This window comes from Triplophysa dalaica, chromosome 3 (genome assembly GCF_015846415.1).
Source record: "Triplophysa dalaica isolate WHDGS20190420 chromosome 3, ASM1584641v1, whole genome shotgun sequence".
In the NCBI taxonomy this organism is placed as follows: domain Eukaryota; kingdom Metazoa; phylum Chordata; class Actinopteri; order Cypriniformes; family Nemacheilidae; genus Triplophysa; species Triplophysa dalaica.
In genome coordinates this window covers 9,240,575-9,255,959 of record NC_079544.1, presented here as the reverse complement: position 1 = coordinate 9,255,959, position 15,385 = coordinate 9,240,575, and the positions used below count along the sequence as shown (strand labels likewise).

Below are 15,385 nucleotides of genomic sequence, written 5' to 3'. Positions count from 1 at the left end.
TTTAAATATTGTAAAGTGTCATTAATGGAGCTGTTAATGTTATTACAGTAGGAAGCATAGCAGACGTAAACAAAATATTGAATGCGTTTCATAACAAAGTCATAAAGAGTGCCGTAAAGTAGTTGGCTCTTTTAACTGTATAGGTGACACGTTGTTTTGGTTTCCACCAATATTTCTATGAGTAGTTTGTTTTCTCATACTGTGTCTGCTTAAGGTGATGTAAGTTACCCTCTTTATCAAAGGGACAGTTCACCCCAAAATTAAAATTCTGTCATCATTTACTCCCCCTCAACCTATAAATCTTATTGTACCATTGAACACAAAAGAAGATATTTGAGAGAATGATTTTAACCGGACAGTTTTGGAGCACCATTGACTTCCATAATAGGAAACAAAGCTACTATGGCAGTCAACGGTGCCTCAGAATGGTTTGTTTTCCGACATTATTTTTAATATCATTTTTTTGTGTTTCAACAGAACAAAGAAATGTAAAAAGATTTGTTAACAATATGAGGTTGAGTAAATGATGACAGAATTTTCATCTTTGGGTGAACTATTCCTTTAAAAGTTAGATGGGTAACCTCAGATCTCACACTGGGATCTCCTTACTTCTCGCTATAATCTGAATTCATCTAAGATTAATTTGAATGCAAGTTGAAGAAATCGACCTTGAGGCCACAGTATTGTGAAAGCTACTAAGGAAACAGAGTGAGTGTATTTCCATGGTTTTAATCGGAGCTTGTTTCTTGGGTTTAATAGGGTTTGTTGGAACTCTGGTTTCGGCTGTTTTTGACCAGCTGGTTTGACTCACTTTGAGGACAGTTATAAGTGGAACACTTTAAATAAAGGAGGAGAAGAGAAGATGGCAAATGAAAGGATAATGGGGCCAATTAGAGCCTTAAAATAACAGTTTGCTGTTATTTGGTGGGTGCCGTCAGTCGTGGCATGATCCGTGTGGGTTCTCGTGTGTGTTGTGCTGGCTGTGCAGGAAAGCGAACGACTTGAATTGAGAGGGGAAATGACTTTGAAAAGGAGGTAATGTACAGTAAGGCCAGGGTCCCATTCACACATTAAAGGTTACTCTTCATTTACTCACCGTCAAGTTGTTACAAGCCTGTTTATATTGGTTTGTTTGGTTGTACACAAAGAAAGATATTTGAAAGAATTTTAGCAACTGAGATTTCTGGGGCACCATTGAGTACCAATGTAGAAAGAATTATTGTCATTTTTTTGTTCTGTTTAACACAAAATAAGATATTTTTAAGAATTAACAGAGAGTTCTGGGGCACCTTGACAAGCTTTTTAATTTATACTGGTAACGACTTGAGGTTGAGTAATTCATGACAAAATGTTCATTTTTGGATGAGCTATCCATTTAAGTACATCAACAGAACGTGTCTCCCATCGTGTCTGCTTGTTGTGCTATAGAAACGTGACGCTTATATTTTTGTGTCCCTGAGATTTAATTACATTTAAAGGGTTAACATTTAAAAATAAAGTTGCATATTACTTTAATTTATTTCATATATTTTTAAGGGTGTGTCAGGTATTCTTAGATATGCGTGTCAAATGGTATGACCCCAGAAATATATTATTATTTCATTATTAAATAAATTATTAAATTAAAGGTTACGCCATTGGACTTCTATTGCAAACCTCTCTGTTAGGGGCCAATTTAGTCAAATATCACTAATTTATGATGCTAATTAAAGATGTAACATAAACTTAACTACTATTTTCAAGTGTTCAGTGTCATATTTATTGAGAAAGTGGTGCTTTATCCACAAGTTCAGAATTAAAGCTCTGAAAGTCCAAGATGTATTCAATAAACAATGGTCTTTGGCTGTAGAAGCAACATGGTCAAGTGGTGTAACTGGTTTGTGTCAATTTGCATAACCAGCATTTTACAAAATATATAAAGAAAAACAGGAAAATGTAAGTGTATTATAAGAGAAGCATCTACTAGTTTAGCATATTAAAGTAGTTTTTATCCATTTTACATGACTTTTCCAAGGTTATTTAGAAAACAAAGGTGTTTTTAGCATATGTCCCAATAGATGTTGCAAAAACACATACAAATTTATATTTAGAGAATAATAACATCTATTTTCATGTGATATTTTAAAATAAATTATTTATTTTTATGGGTATGTTTAAATTCAATCTAGGTGGATCAAATATTTCATATTTCTCATTCTTTGCCACTTACACCATTTGACATTTTCAGGTACCTTCAGTCTTAACTTATTTGTAATTACACAAAATCAAGATAAATACACTAATTACATTTCAAAATATCTGATACATGATTTAAAAAGCAGTTTTTAAAATATGTTTTTCCTTGTAAGCTGTTTATATTATAAGCGGATTATTTGGTTAATATTTGGAATTTGAGAGTATGTTACTTTGGAATGCCTTTAATATTTTCAAATATTTTGAGTTTTTGATGTAAATTTTGTGAAATTGAAAGATAGTTCATATACTGTATATCATTTGCAACAAGTAAATGAAATCTATGTTTTTGTGATTTGATTTGATATATTATCACAAATCTGAACTGCTGAATGTGCATTTTTCAAAGTGTGTATTCCAAGTACATGTTTATAACATATATAAAAAAAATTATGCATTTTGTATACATTTCATTTCATTGTATTCCTTGTACCTTATCACATTAAATTAAAATTTGTATTCGTAAAATTCGTAATTTTTCGAAATATTAATTGAGCAAGAGCCAATATATATGTATCAACATTTCGTTTTGCATTGTCCACATACAGATAAGTAAAGATCAGTACTGCTAAGCCAGACGATACGAGATCATATGCTGAATGAAAAGGTTTTGTGGTCTCTGGGCTCTGGGTGTAAGTTCAGTGTGGCCTCTTTGGCCCCGTCAGACAGATGGGGTGACACCTCTGTGAATTATGGTCTTTTACGTCCTCTGTTAGATTTGAGAGGCAGTCCTTAGTTTTCGCTTTCAGCAGCAAGCCGGGCCCCTTCACACAAGGCCGTCTCTCATCCCATCACTTCTCTCGGCCTAAATGAACAAGCAGGCGATTGTTAAGTACTATTCTTGAAGGAATTTTTAAATTGAGCTGTTTTAGCGTCCTTGGAAATCGACACCTTTTGTATTTGTGAACTTGGCTGAGGCTTTTATCCAAAGCATCTTACATTGCATTGTATTATACATTTGTTTCTGACTATGTGCACTACTTGGGATCGAACCCATGACCTTGGCATCGCTAGTGCCATGCTCTTAACCATTGAGCCAAAGAAACGCCAATTTATCAGAAACCTTGCATAGAAGTGGAAACCTTGAAAATTTAGCTGCGAGAAAGAAGCTTCACGAGAAAGAAGTTGCTGCAACTGAAGCAATACAAAACACTTCAAACAAACAGAAGCATGAGGCTACAAAAGTGCACAAAATATTAGGCCGGACTTTCTGTAAACTTTCTTATCCTATTGTAAGTTTCCATTGTTAGTGGGACAAATCCAAAAATAAATGTAGGCTTCAGTTTCAGTAGAAATCCTAATTATAGCTTTTGATGGGTGAGAGGCCGAGGCTTAGCTAAGGCCCCATTAGCTGCTAAAGCAGGAGGGATCCAGGCATCAAAGCAGCACAGCACGATGTGCTCAACTGTGCTAATCTCAGCCTAACCACCCAGCAGTTTAAAGGGGTCATATGACATGGTTAAAAGCATTTATTTTAGATGTAATGCAATGTGTACACAATTTAAGGTAAAAGAAAATGCTGTATTTTCTATATACCATGCATGTTTGTATCTCCTCTTTGCCCCGCTTCAATGAAACACACAATTTTTTTACAAAGCGCATTGCTCTGAAAAGCGAAGTGTGCTTTGATTGGCCATTTAACCAGTGCGTAGTGATTGGTCGAATACTGCGAGCGTGTGACAAAAATGTAGCGCCTCTTACCATATTTGCAAGATCAGGTTCCAAAGCAATTGTGATGACAAATTCGCCCATCTAACTTGCATATACATTTGCGCGTTCTTGGTCAAATCATACAACGAACTGACGTAGATTTATGGGGGTGTGGTTACACATGCAGGTCTGGGTGAGGATTCACTTTTAGATCATTTTAGAACATCTTTCGTTCCGACACTTTAATTTGGCAACATACAACACATTAAAGACACAGAAAAACAAGTATTCGCACCATATGACCCCTTTAACCTGTCCCCTGGAACTGGGATTGTATCAGGACTGACAGCTGACTGAATTAACTCCGCTGTCCTTTATTAAGTCATGTTAACTCTCTTTTCTCTGTCGTTTTGCTATCTCTGTCCTGCCTCTTCTCTCGGAATCCTTCCTTTAGCTCTCTGGCACTGTGGCTTGGCGGCTTGTAAAGGTCATTAATTATTGCTGGTTAGCTGTAGGGTTTTGTCGCTGTGTGTGGCCGTCTGTTGGCCTCATGCCCTCTCTCTTTTTCTTCCTCTCTTCCTTTTACTCTTGAGTGTATGTTCGTGCAATTCACATTGACTCTATTTGAAGTTCTGTAACGTTTTTATCACCATGTCTGTTTGAAATATAAAATTATAGGTTACTTTACATACTTACTTTTACATGGGTTGACTTTTCCCACAGATCTCAGCCCAACAGTGCAAGTGACATATATATTTTTTAAGTTACATATTGCACCTTTAAAGATGCATTGTGTGAGACTACTGCGTCAACCACCGGTGCATAGTGCTTTGAAAGGGTGGGGTGGAGGTCTTCGGTTGCAAATAATATATACAATTTCAAACGCTGAATGTTCAAAGTTACTGTTATTTTCAATCATATTATACAAATCTTTAGAATATTCACCTTTCTTATTTTACATATCTCTGTTTGTTTTTTGCTGTTTTTATCATTTTTAGTTTAGTTTTAGTTACTAAAAAGTTGGATTGTTTTACTAGTCAAAACCCCAAACTCTGCTTCAAAGATCATACAGTAGACAATACACAAACTTTAGGACAAATAAAGAATCAAAATTGTAAATTTAAATTATTAAATTATATATGTGAAATAAAAAATAACACATTTTTGTTCTTTAAAACTGTTCTTTAAGTTTGTAAAATAGTCAATGCATTTTACACATACTAGCATTGCAAGATGGATCCTGGGGGGCACAGATTTTGTGACATCATATGAAATCTAGAAATGTTTCATAAATTTAATGCAAACCAACATCAGAAAAATAAGACCACTAACCAAAAGTATGGATGTTCCAGCATTATATAACAGAATTTGTTTTATGTTTATTATGCATTTTATTTGGGGGGGCACAAAGTGGTGCACTCTACACAAAGGAACAATACAGTGAAAAGGTTTGAGAAACACTGGCATAGGTCACAGTTCTGCCTAACAGTGGTGGTCCCAACCCTGCTGGTATACCATCTGCAGAGATGGTCTGTCATTCCAGATTGATCTGTCTGCATTTTCAGGCCAAAGCCACACTTTCTCCTCAAACATGTGTCTTTATCCCAGCCTTAGTTCATGGTGATGGCTCTGTGACTGGATCTAAAGGAGGTAACCATCTGTATAATCTGTTTACCTTTGTTTTGCCATGTCAATCTCACCTGATGCACTGCATAAACCCGGATCTTGAGGAGTGGTTAAAGGTTAATGATTGATAGATGGAAAATCAAACAGTCAGGGATGAAGAGAAAGACAATTGATGGACCACATCATGGTGCGGGATGGGATCACATTTCTGCTCAGCTGGTGTCCACAAAGATGTATAATGTCTCCAACTGGGTGTGCACCAAGTGAAGAAACATCTGTCAAACATAAGAATTATTAAATTAAGAGTTAGCTGAACTCAAACCCATTCTATCTTTGCAAAAATTTGAAATAGTCATCCATGCAACTCACTCTACTATGGAGTAAAGCAATCACCGATAGGGTTCCTTCAGACAGTAACACATGCTGGAGCTAGATTGCTGACTGGGAGGCGAAAATCGGATTACATTTCTCCCTTTTTAACTTCTCTCCACTGGTTACCAGTTAAACAGAGAAATGAGTAAAAAAAAATTTGTTTGTAAAGCATTGCACCCACAAGCACCAGCACATCTTTCTGACATTTTACATAGGCACAATCCTTCTAGGTCTCTAGATCAGGCAGTCTTGGAATCCCCTTGGAATGTCTTGTTCATATATCTAGGTTAAACAGGGTGTCTGCGGATCCATAAAATGTCTTAAAAAGTCTTAAATTCCATAATGTCAAAATAAGGCCTTAATTAGCATTACAATGTCTTAAATCCATGTTTCCAAGGTCCTAGAAATGCAGTCGAACCGACACCGCAAAGATTTTATTTTCAATTTAAAATCATGTATATCTATTTGTCACGCAGAACAAAATGGGCAGTACCAACTAACAAGTAACACGTTCGCAGGGGTTTCGTAAGGTGAGTGGACTGGACATTACCACATGGAGAAAAGTTAGTGCATTAGCCATGGGGAACTGCAAAGTTGTTGCTATGAAATTGGTCTTAAATTTATATTCTGCACTGTATTAAAAAGGTCTTAAAAAGTCTTAAACCAGTCAGAAACCTGCAGATACCCTGTTAAAGCATCGGATAGGCCGAGCTTTTGAGATCGTAGGCCCTTAACTCTGGAATAATCTTCCAACATTTTAAAGCTAAACTGAAACGTATTCGCTTAATAAAAATTGTTATTTTATTTCTATACGTCTGGTTATCGTTTGAGAATGTTTAACCTGCAAAGTTATGAGTATTCTGTACTGTACAGCTCTTTGGTCATCCCTGCGTTGTTTTTAAATGTGCTCTATAAATAAATAAATAATGAATTAATCTACCTGTACAAAGGTTGACCTTTAAACATCATCAGTGAGACTAGAATTGAGGGTTAAATGTGACAAGGCAAAATATTAAATGCTCTGTTGTTTGTGAAATAAGTGTCTGCTAAATGAATATATGTAAACGTGTGTAAATCTGACAATTTAAGTGGTCATTTTTAGCATCACTATTATGCATACTTGGATTTTAACAAGGATTAACGCACGGCCCAACTGGGCACTAGACCAGCAGGGGGCCTTGGCAAATTTAATATGGATATGTGTTGTAAGCTTTTGTTTATAATAGCAAGTTGGCATATGGCAATTTCTTTTATCAGAAGAGTGTTGCAAGACCCTCGCGGTTGGAGCTGCCCTTTTTCTAACCATTCCTGAGCACTGTGTCATTTCTTTTTAGACGTAAAGTTGGGTTCTGTGCGAACCGCTTCCTAAATTATGGGTATTGGGGCATAGGTGCAACAGTGTTGTCATAAAATATGTGATGCCAGGGGGCCTTTGAGACATCTGTGTCCTATACACATCAAAGTCATAATCCGTCATTACTTACTGTTTGTTGTGTAGCTCGCTGTCCTGTGCTATTTGGTAAAATCCAGTTTGGTGAGCTGTTACTATTTATGTGATCACAAAGGGGGTCTTGATTCTTATCCGAGGCTTGGGGGGGTCATATTTGGTATGCCCCTTGGTAAATCATGAGCTTTTGAGGTCTGATGTTGTCAAATGTTTTGTGCATCTCTTCATAGCCATAGCATTGCTTACAGTGCTAAAACTGTTTACATATGTGTTTAAGTTGCAAACGGGTGGCATTGCATGCGAAATGGAGAAAGTTGCGCATCTATTCCTTCACCCCACCCTTCTTTGATGATTCAGTGACCTTTCAGTTCCCCAAACCCTCCCCTCTGGCCTCCATTAACCCAGAGTCACGCAGCACTAAACCGCTCCGTCATTACTGTCTTGAGCGAATCGCGTTTTATCAAAGCTGAGTTCATCGTTTGTGGTGAAATCACTCGCCACATCCGAGTTCACTCTACAGGTCTCAAAACGCAAGCTCCGGGGGGTGGCAACCCTCTTTCGTGTCAGTTACACAATCTTCTCATTTCTTAAGGCCTCCTGGTTCACAATAACACCGCTGTGCTCAACGGTTGGCTTCGGTTGCCTGCTGAGTCATCCGGTGAGGTGGTGCATCTCCCATCCAGTCACTCGAACATCACAAACCAACCGAGGATTGTGAAACCGCATAGAACAAACAAACGCATCCACTAGTTTAAGAGCCAGTTTAAGACCATTCAGCAGCCCTTAAATGATCTTTTGTCGACCTTGTTTATTTTTTCCTTTTTTGATTATCCGTCTTTCTTTTGTCTCCTAACAGAAAGGCAGTCCAGGAAAGTTCTCCATGAATGTACGTCACAATGATGATGACCGACCAGATTCCACTGGACCTGCCGCCGCTATTGAACGGGGAGGTGGCCATGATGCCACACATGATTAATGTTAACGGGGATGGATCGCAACAGGTGAGTGTGAATGTGCACAGAAATGACTCTATGTGGGGGCATAGTTAGATTACATGGTCATTTTTTATATGATATTCCATTTTAGGTCTAGATCTATTTTTGGGTTTGCCTCAGACGGTTCACCATATAATTAAACCACATTATTGTTTGATATCGTCACTGTCTTTTTGAAACCTTGTATGTCTAAGTTTGCGGTTTTTCAGGAAAAGGAATAAGACTGTTCTTTTTTTTTTTTTTCAAATGACTAAATACAAGCCCTTTTTAAATACTTTTTATTGGTTAGATTACATATTTGCAAAACTCGGTGACGAATATAAAGGGTGACTAATCACAATGATTTACGGCAAAAATTCCAAATGATGAAATATGTAGATATGAGGTTTCAGAAGAAGAGCTGTGATATGTATATTAGGAGAGCATTTATTGTGCTATCAGATTTTTTTAATGTTAAATTATTAACATAAAATGGTTGTTTATGAAAATCTGTTTAGGGGGAGAGTATTTCTTACTATTATAATATTTTATTGTTTTTATGACAGATGTTCATAGAAGTTATAGTTATAAATGTGATTCTTCCTAGTCAATACTAGCCAGGTTTCCATCACCCTGGTTTTATGCGCATTCTGAAGTTTGGCATCAGAAACGAGTAATGGAAAGGCCAAATTTTGTAATAAAAAAGCTTTTTTGAAAGATGGAAACGCATTTGCCGAATAAATTCTGACGTAGCAAACATCAAACCCACAAGACTTAGCGACTGTTACCGTTGATGCTGTCTTTTTGGTTTTCAGATTTTTTTATTTACTGTTGGTAACTAGGTTACCAATACCACCAATCCGCTTGAGGAACTTGATGGAAACACGCCAATTTGGCATTACACCATGTCTACACAGTACCCGGGGCAATGCAACATGACAAAAGACAATAGAATGCATTAGAACCCATTATAATTGAAAAACGTCCACATTGGATGCGGCAATCCCATTAAAACATGCCGTGTCGTGTCATGCCACGCTTCTTCCGGTAGACACAATGTTAGTCTTTAGTCTTTCCTCCTGTTATTGTGAACTTAGAAAAAATTTATATCACATTTGGATAGAAACCTAGCTACCGTGGCTCTAAGGAACCATCAAAACATTGTGTCTGTTGCCTAGTGGAAGACGGGGATGTGTTTAGAAAATGTTAAGCCATTAGTGATGTTTTAACAACAGCAACAACCGTAACTAGAGTATAGCCCTTATATTAGCGGTTATGTTTGCTAGTGACACAGAAATTGTACACTTCCCCTTTAAAGAGGAACTTAGTGGGTGCACTTTAAGTTCAAGTATTGTGATGTGCTGACAGAACAGTGACAAGTTCATTTGCGGTTCAATAATCAGAAAATTTAAACTTGACAACCTTAATTGTTCCAGGTCAACTGTTCCCTTAAATCCATCCGACAGTTATGCTGTTCTTCAGAAATCCTTTTGGAAAACAAATACAAAAAACATTTCAAACAAGCCTAGCGTTCAGCCTGTTGAACCTTTTAGTGTATTGGTCAGTAGAATTTTCATGAATAGGCATATATTGCTTGAGATTTCTAGTAATTTGGTTGTTTTAGAGCATTTTTGTGCTGAAAGACCAACCTAGAATTCTGTATTCTTGTTATGCCGTTTTGTTCTTCAGGGTTATGCCTGAAGAACATTCAAGTGTTCTTACATTAGATATTCAAGGAACGTTCAGCCCTTATGCACGCTTCACCTCTCCCTTACACGTCTCTGTAGATCTGCACTATCAGAGCGGATCAGTCTGTTCTGATCTCTGCTCCAGGTACTGCAGATACAGATCCAGGGCATGTTTCCTCCAGCCAGAGCGGAAAGAGAATCAGACCCTTGAGAGATAGGGCAAAGGCCATATGCAGCGGATAGTGAAGGTTAAGTGCTCTGAATACTGCCAAGTTCACATCCACTCTTCTCAGCATCACAGAGAAGAAAGACCCCACAACCTTCTTGTTTGGCAGAAAATACTGTTTAGGTAGATTTATGCTGGTTAGTGTAGGCCTGGTGCGGGTCTGACTGGGGGTCCATCATAGACATGCTGTTCAAAAACACAGTCTTTGCTCAATGATTGAGCAGGTTTGGTGGTTAAAATTTTATAATACAATTGTGATTCTGCAGTTCATGCTGATGAAATCATATATCTTAAAACTTGGAATTAAAGCGTCTGCCTAATGCACAAATGTGAATATATTTTTTTGAAAGCTGTGATATTACATTTTTCTCTTTAATCTGCTTTGTAATCTTAAAGAGAGAATTCACCCAAAAAGTGACATTTACTCATCATCATATAACTCCACACCTGTATGATTTTATTTATTTTGCAGAAAAAAACAATTTTAAGAACGTTGGTTACCAAATTACATTCACTACCATTGTATGGACAAAAAACCACTGAGACATTCCTCAAAATATCTTATCAATCATTTTTTTTTACAGAGGAAAGGGTCAAATACAGGTTTTGGATCAATAGATAATTGCAAAATTTTCTTTTTGTTTGGATTATTCCTTTAATATTTTCTTTCGACTGGATTTTAGTTGAGTAGAAATAAACTGTGCCTCATTGTAAAAGTATTGTTAGAAATGACCAAAAGTATTTATTCTTTTGGAAAAAAATTTGGAAGCAGTATTGTGAGGTAACACATTGCAGTACCTTGAACATAAATTGTTCCTCCACCCTTGATATGTTTGTGAACTAACAAAAATAAAAATGCTGTCATCCTTTACCTACCCTCTTGATAGATATTTTGAAGAAAGTTGTTTGTAACTGGCCCCCATTGACTGTCATTGGTTTTGTTCATACAATAGAAGTGAATGGGGGCCAGTGCGGTTCGGTTACCAGCTTTCTTCAAAATATCTTCTTTTGTGTTTTGCAGAAGAAGAAAGTCATAAGGTTATGAAAGAGGGTGAGTAAATGATGACAGAATTTACATTTTTGGGTGAGCTATCACTTAACAGGTTGCCTATATAAGTTTATCACATGACTTTATTTGGTATGGAGGATTTGGTATGTGTTGAGCCGCAGGTGCCCAACCTCCTAAAATAATTATTACATGCACGACTTTTATATGTATTGCCCACACAATTTGATCTGACATGCAAAGATGCAACCTTTGTGTAAGGTTGCGCAAGTGTACATTTGCATTCTGCAGATGTTATGCGTCTATGTGTTGGGTAAGTCATTCGTCTGCATGATGTGTGTTCTGGGAGGATGGTTTAGGCAAAGGGAGGGTGAGAAATAGAGACACAATCCTTCTCCCTTTTTTCAGCTTGACACGCCAGCGTTTCCATAGCAACAGCAGCAGCAGCAGCAGACATTGTGTGTCTGCATGTGTGAGTGTGGAAGCTGGAAGTAGGTACCCAGATCACCAGGGCTGAAGGGAGGAGATGGGAGGTCCGCCCGACACAATCATCAGGAGCAGAGCTTTGAAGAAACCCAGCTTCAGACACGCACACACGCATACACACGCACTAGCTGCTCTCTTTCACAGGGCTCGTGATTCATGGCGGGCCAACTTTTTCACATCTATAGGCACGTGTGTACTCTCAACAACCTGTGTGCAGAAAACATGATGGTAAGCATCCTGGAGCGGAAGATTTCGAAGTGACCGAGGGCTCGGATGGAGATGCTGTGCCGTTTTGAGGAAAAATTTCAACATCTGCTTACATCATGGATCTTGACTGTTGTGGTCACTAATGCAATGCTTTTGGTTTAAATGTTCCATGGCTCATTCTTGAAGTTATGGATTAATGCATTTAATGGGGAACGTACTTCAGAAACTTGTTTTCTTTTGTATCCTATTGTGGTTGGTAACAAAACTTTGGCATGCATATCTCATGTCTGCTCCCACATGTTTTGCAGGTGATCTTCGTGCAAGTCAACCCTGGAGAAACCTTCACCATCAGAGCAGAGGACGGCTCCCTGCAATGCATTCAAGGTATGGCACGCTTTCTGTCACGTTACACGGTCCCGCTGTGTGAATGCAACAGGTCCCGACCCCCTCCTTCCTGCCGCCTGCATGCTGCCGAGCTCAGTGTTTTCGGATTTGTTTGATGATACGCGCATCGAGTGTGCGATGTGTATTCTGACACGTTGTGAAACGTCGTTGTTCCCGCTGTTCCTGTTTGTATGGTGTTTTTATAACTGGCTGTTATTAGATTTGGAGCCGGTGTAAAGCGATGAGAGGACGGGCACAGAGCCATGACTGGCATGCTTCTGGGGACATAAAAGGCAGAATATACAGATTACAAAGCCTCTTTGTCTCATTGTCCTACTACTTAACATTCAATGTCTTTGGAGCTAATTAATGATGGACAAGATGTTTTGTTTGACCAGACTGCGGTTGAGGCGTCTGGACAGCTGCTCATGGAAAGACGGTAGTTGAAGAAGTTCATGCTGAACTAAAGAACGTCCTTTAGGATTGCTTACGTGATGTAACTGAAAACATTGAGTGAAATTGTTGGCGAGATAGTCACTCAAAAATGAAATTTCTGTCATCATTTACTCACCTTCATGTCATTTCAAACCTGTGTGACTTTCTTTATTCTGCAGAACACAAAAGAAGAGTAAAAAAACCTTGGTAACCAACATTGGTCCCAATTGACTTCAATTTTATGGACATTTCTCAAAATATCTTCTTTTGTGTTCCTCCGAAGAAACAAAGGTTTTGCACGACATGAGCTGAATAAATGATGTCAGAATTTGTATTTTTGATTCTCCATTGGGTCAATGTATCCTCTGTCATTCTTTATATTCCCAGCTATGAGTCAGCCAAGTTTTGGTCTAACCAGTTCCCCTTACATGTAAAGCATCAAAACAGCTGGTCATACCCAGCATCAACCTCTCCCTTGAACTATCTGTGAAAGTTAAAAGCCACAAGGAAGTACTTAGATCAGGCCTTTGAGGTCGCGCCATTGTGTCAGACAAAAGCACACCGGCACATCCGACACTCATCGAAAAGCTTCGCTTATGTCATCACGGTGTTGAAAAGGCGACAGACAAAAAAGGTGCGGTGTACGGAGGAAAGGGCCATTTCAGATGCACGTGTTTACAAAAAAGGTCACTGGGTTTAATTAGAAGTGTCGACTGAAGCAACAGACTCTGAAGTAGCTGCTTTTTACATAGAAGCTTCTTTGTCATTACACAAACCTCAGAGCAGAAGCCTAGATTTAGGATTTTATATAAAGTAACCGCCGTTTAGCTCCTGGACCGCTGGCAACACAGAACGCAGCGAAAACGGTTTAAAAAGGCTCGGGCCGAAAACTCAATTCGAAGGTTTGGTCTTTTTGTGGCCAAGTCACAAGACTTTTAGGTCTCTGGATTCGTTTACTGTGAGGCTAGTGGAAATAGTGGAACGAGGAGGATAATGGGTTAGAATTTTATAATTAAGTATTCTCATTGGACAGTTTTTGTCCTCCCACATCTTATCTTCTTTTTCTGTAAAAACAGCACTTTTTCCTTAAGCAGTCCCACAAGAACCCACTCACCGCTATATTTGACACTCTTATGCAAATTTTGCTAGCTGTTTTTAATCATCCCCACCCAAGTTTTAGCCGTACGCAAAATCCTAACCCCTTGCCTGCTGGTTGCTATCGTGAGCTTTGCTAGCGCCTGTGTGTTTTCAGTCAGGTGTTATTGTGCTGCTCTCTGAATGAGCGACAGGTCATTACTATAGTGGAAGCTCTGTGTTTACTGCAGTTTCAGTCTGTTCCTATCTCTGCTAATTAGAGTGAAAGAGGTTGAACTGTAATCTTTGTCTTGTTTAAACAGGGTGACCTTTTTGTAGGGGACTGCTTAACAATCCTCCAACACAGTCCGCTTTGGGCATCAAGGCCTCTCCGCTGCTTTCCCACACTTTTGCAAGGGAGGGTCCTGCTGTTAAAGTTCACGCTGTCCTGGCTTTGGGCCTCTTCACACCGTCTGTTTTGCGTTTTTCTGTTTGCTCTGCGTATTTTTTATTTTTTTTGGATCTGCTGTACTGCGAGTATATTTGTGAAATTAAATGGGTTTTCATTGTATGGAAAATGTCTTTCTTGTGTAATTGCTGAGAGCACATTCTCATTCGCACAATGTAATTAAGCAATGATGCACAGACGTCAGCAATGAAGTGCAGTCAGCAAACGCTGAATCAGATTTTCTGCACAACGTGCTTCGAAAAGATTTAGTGTATTCAAACAAGACGAACACATTTGAGCAAGGATGACATTTTGCATTCTTTGATTGGTCTTTGACTTCGGGAAGACAAAAGTGTTCTTGTTTTTGCCATCGGACTGTATCTACATGGGCTTAAGGTCATTAGCTATCTTTAGAATGGCCTCATGAATGGCTATTGTGCCATGAAGTGAGTGACTTTCTCAGTTTACCGTACGTTCACAATGTAGTGAGACATAGAGGCAGACAGTTCATGCCACAGCTTCTGTGCAGAGATACCCGAGTGCTTGCATTGACTGATCATGAACACAAATCGTGTGACTTCAACTTAAACATTTTGCACTATAATTGAAGTAACAACAGAATGGCGGTGTGTTAAGATAGGCGTTTTATTCGTTTCACTTTACAGTTTTACTGTATTGTATGTAGTCATGTCTCAGTCTCATTGTGTCTGAGACATTGACATTGGCACAGTATTACTGCTGGAAATGATTAGTGGGATTCCATGTGACGGTACACAGAACATGTGCTTATATGTGCTCGGCATAGAGCTGTGACGAATTAAAGGGTGACCCACAGAATCCAAACTGTAGCCCTGAAGGCAGCTTCTCTGTCTCCAGCAGAAGTATTACAGAGGTGAAAGTGTGCTACAATCCCTCCTTTAGGGTTTATTTATCTATCTATGTGCGTGGAGCAGCTGGTCCTCTGTTTATGTTTGGAAGCGCGGTCGCCTGAGAGACAGGTCTCCTGTTAGATAATAGGTCAGCTGGAGAATACACTCAGGTGCTGTGCAGAGGTACTGTATGAAGAGGGTTTTATCTCAGAATGAATGCAAGATTGTGGGAAGCGGAGACGCTCAGAGATGAGGTATTTT

General features: G+C 38.6%; 1 protein-coding gene across 1 annotated transcript in view; it reads left to right on the top strand.

The window, feature by feature from the left end:
• fndc3ba (fibronectin type III domain containing 3Ba) overlaps positions 1 to 15,385 on the top strand; it is a 120,113-nt gene that overhangs the window by 25,417 nt on the left and 79,311 nt on the right. The window contains exons 2-3 of the mRNA XM_056744569.1: positions 8,184 to 8,328; positions 12,223 to 12,298. Coding sequence (XP_056600547.1) covers positions 8,212 to 8,328; positions 12,223 to 12,298 — 193 coding nt within the window. The 5' untranslated portion in view covers positions 8,184 to 8,211. The remainder of the gene's footprint in view (positions 1 to 8,183; positions 8,329 to 12,222; positions 12,299 to 15,385) is intronic.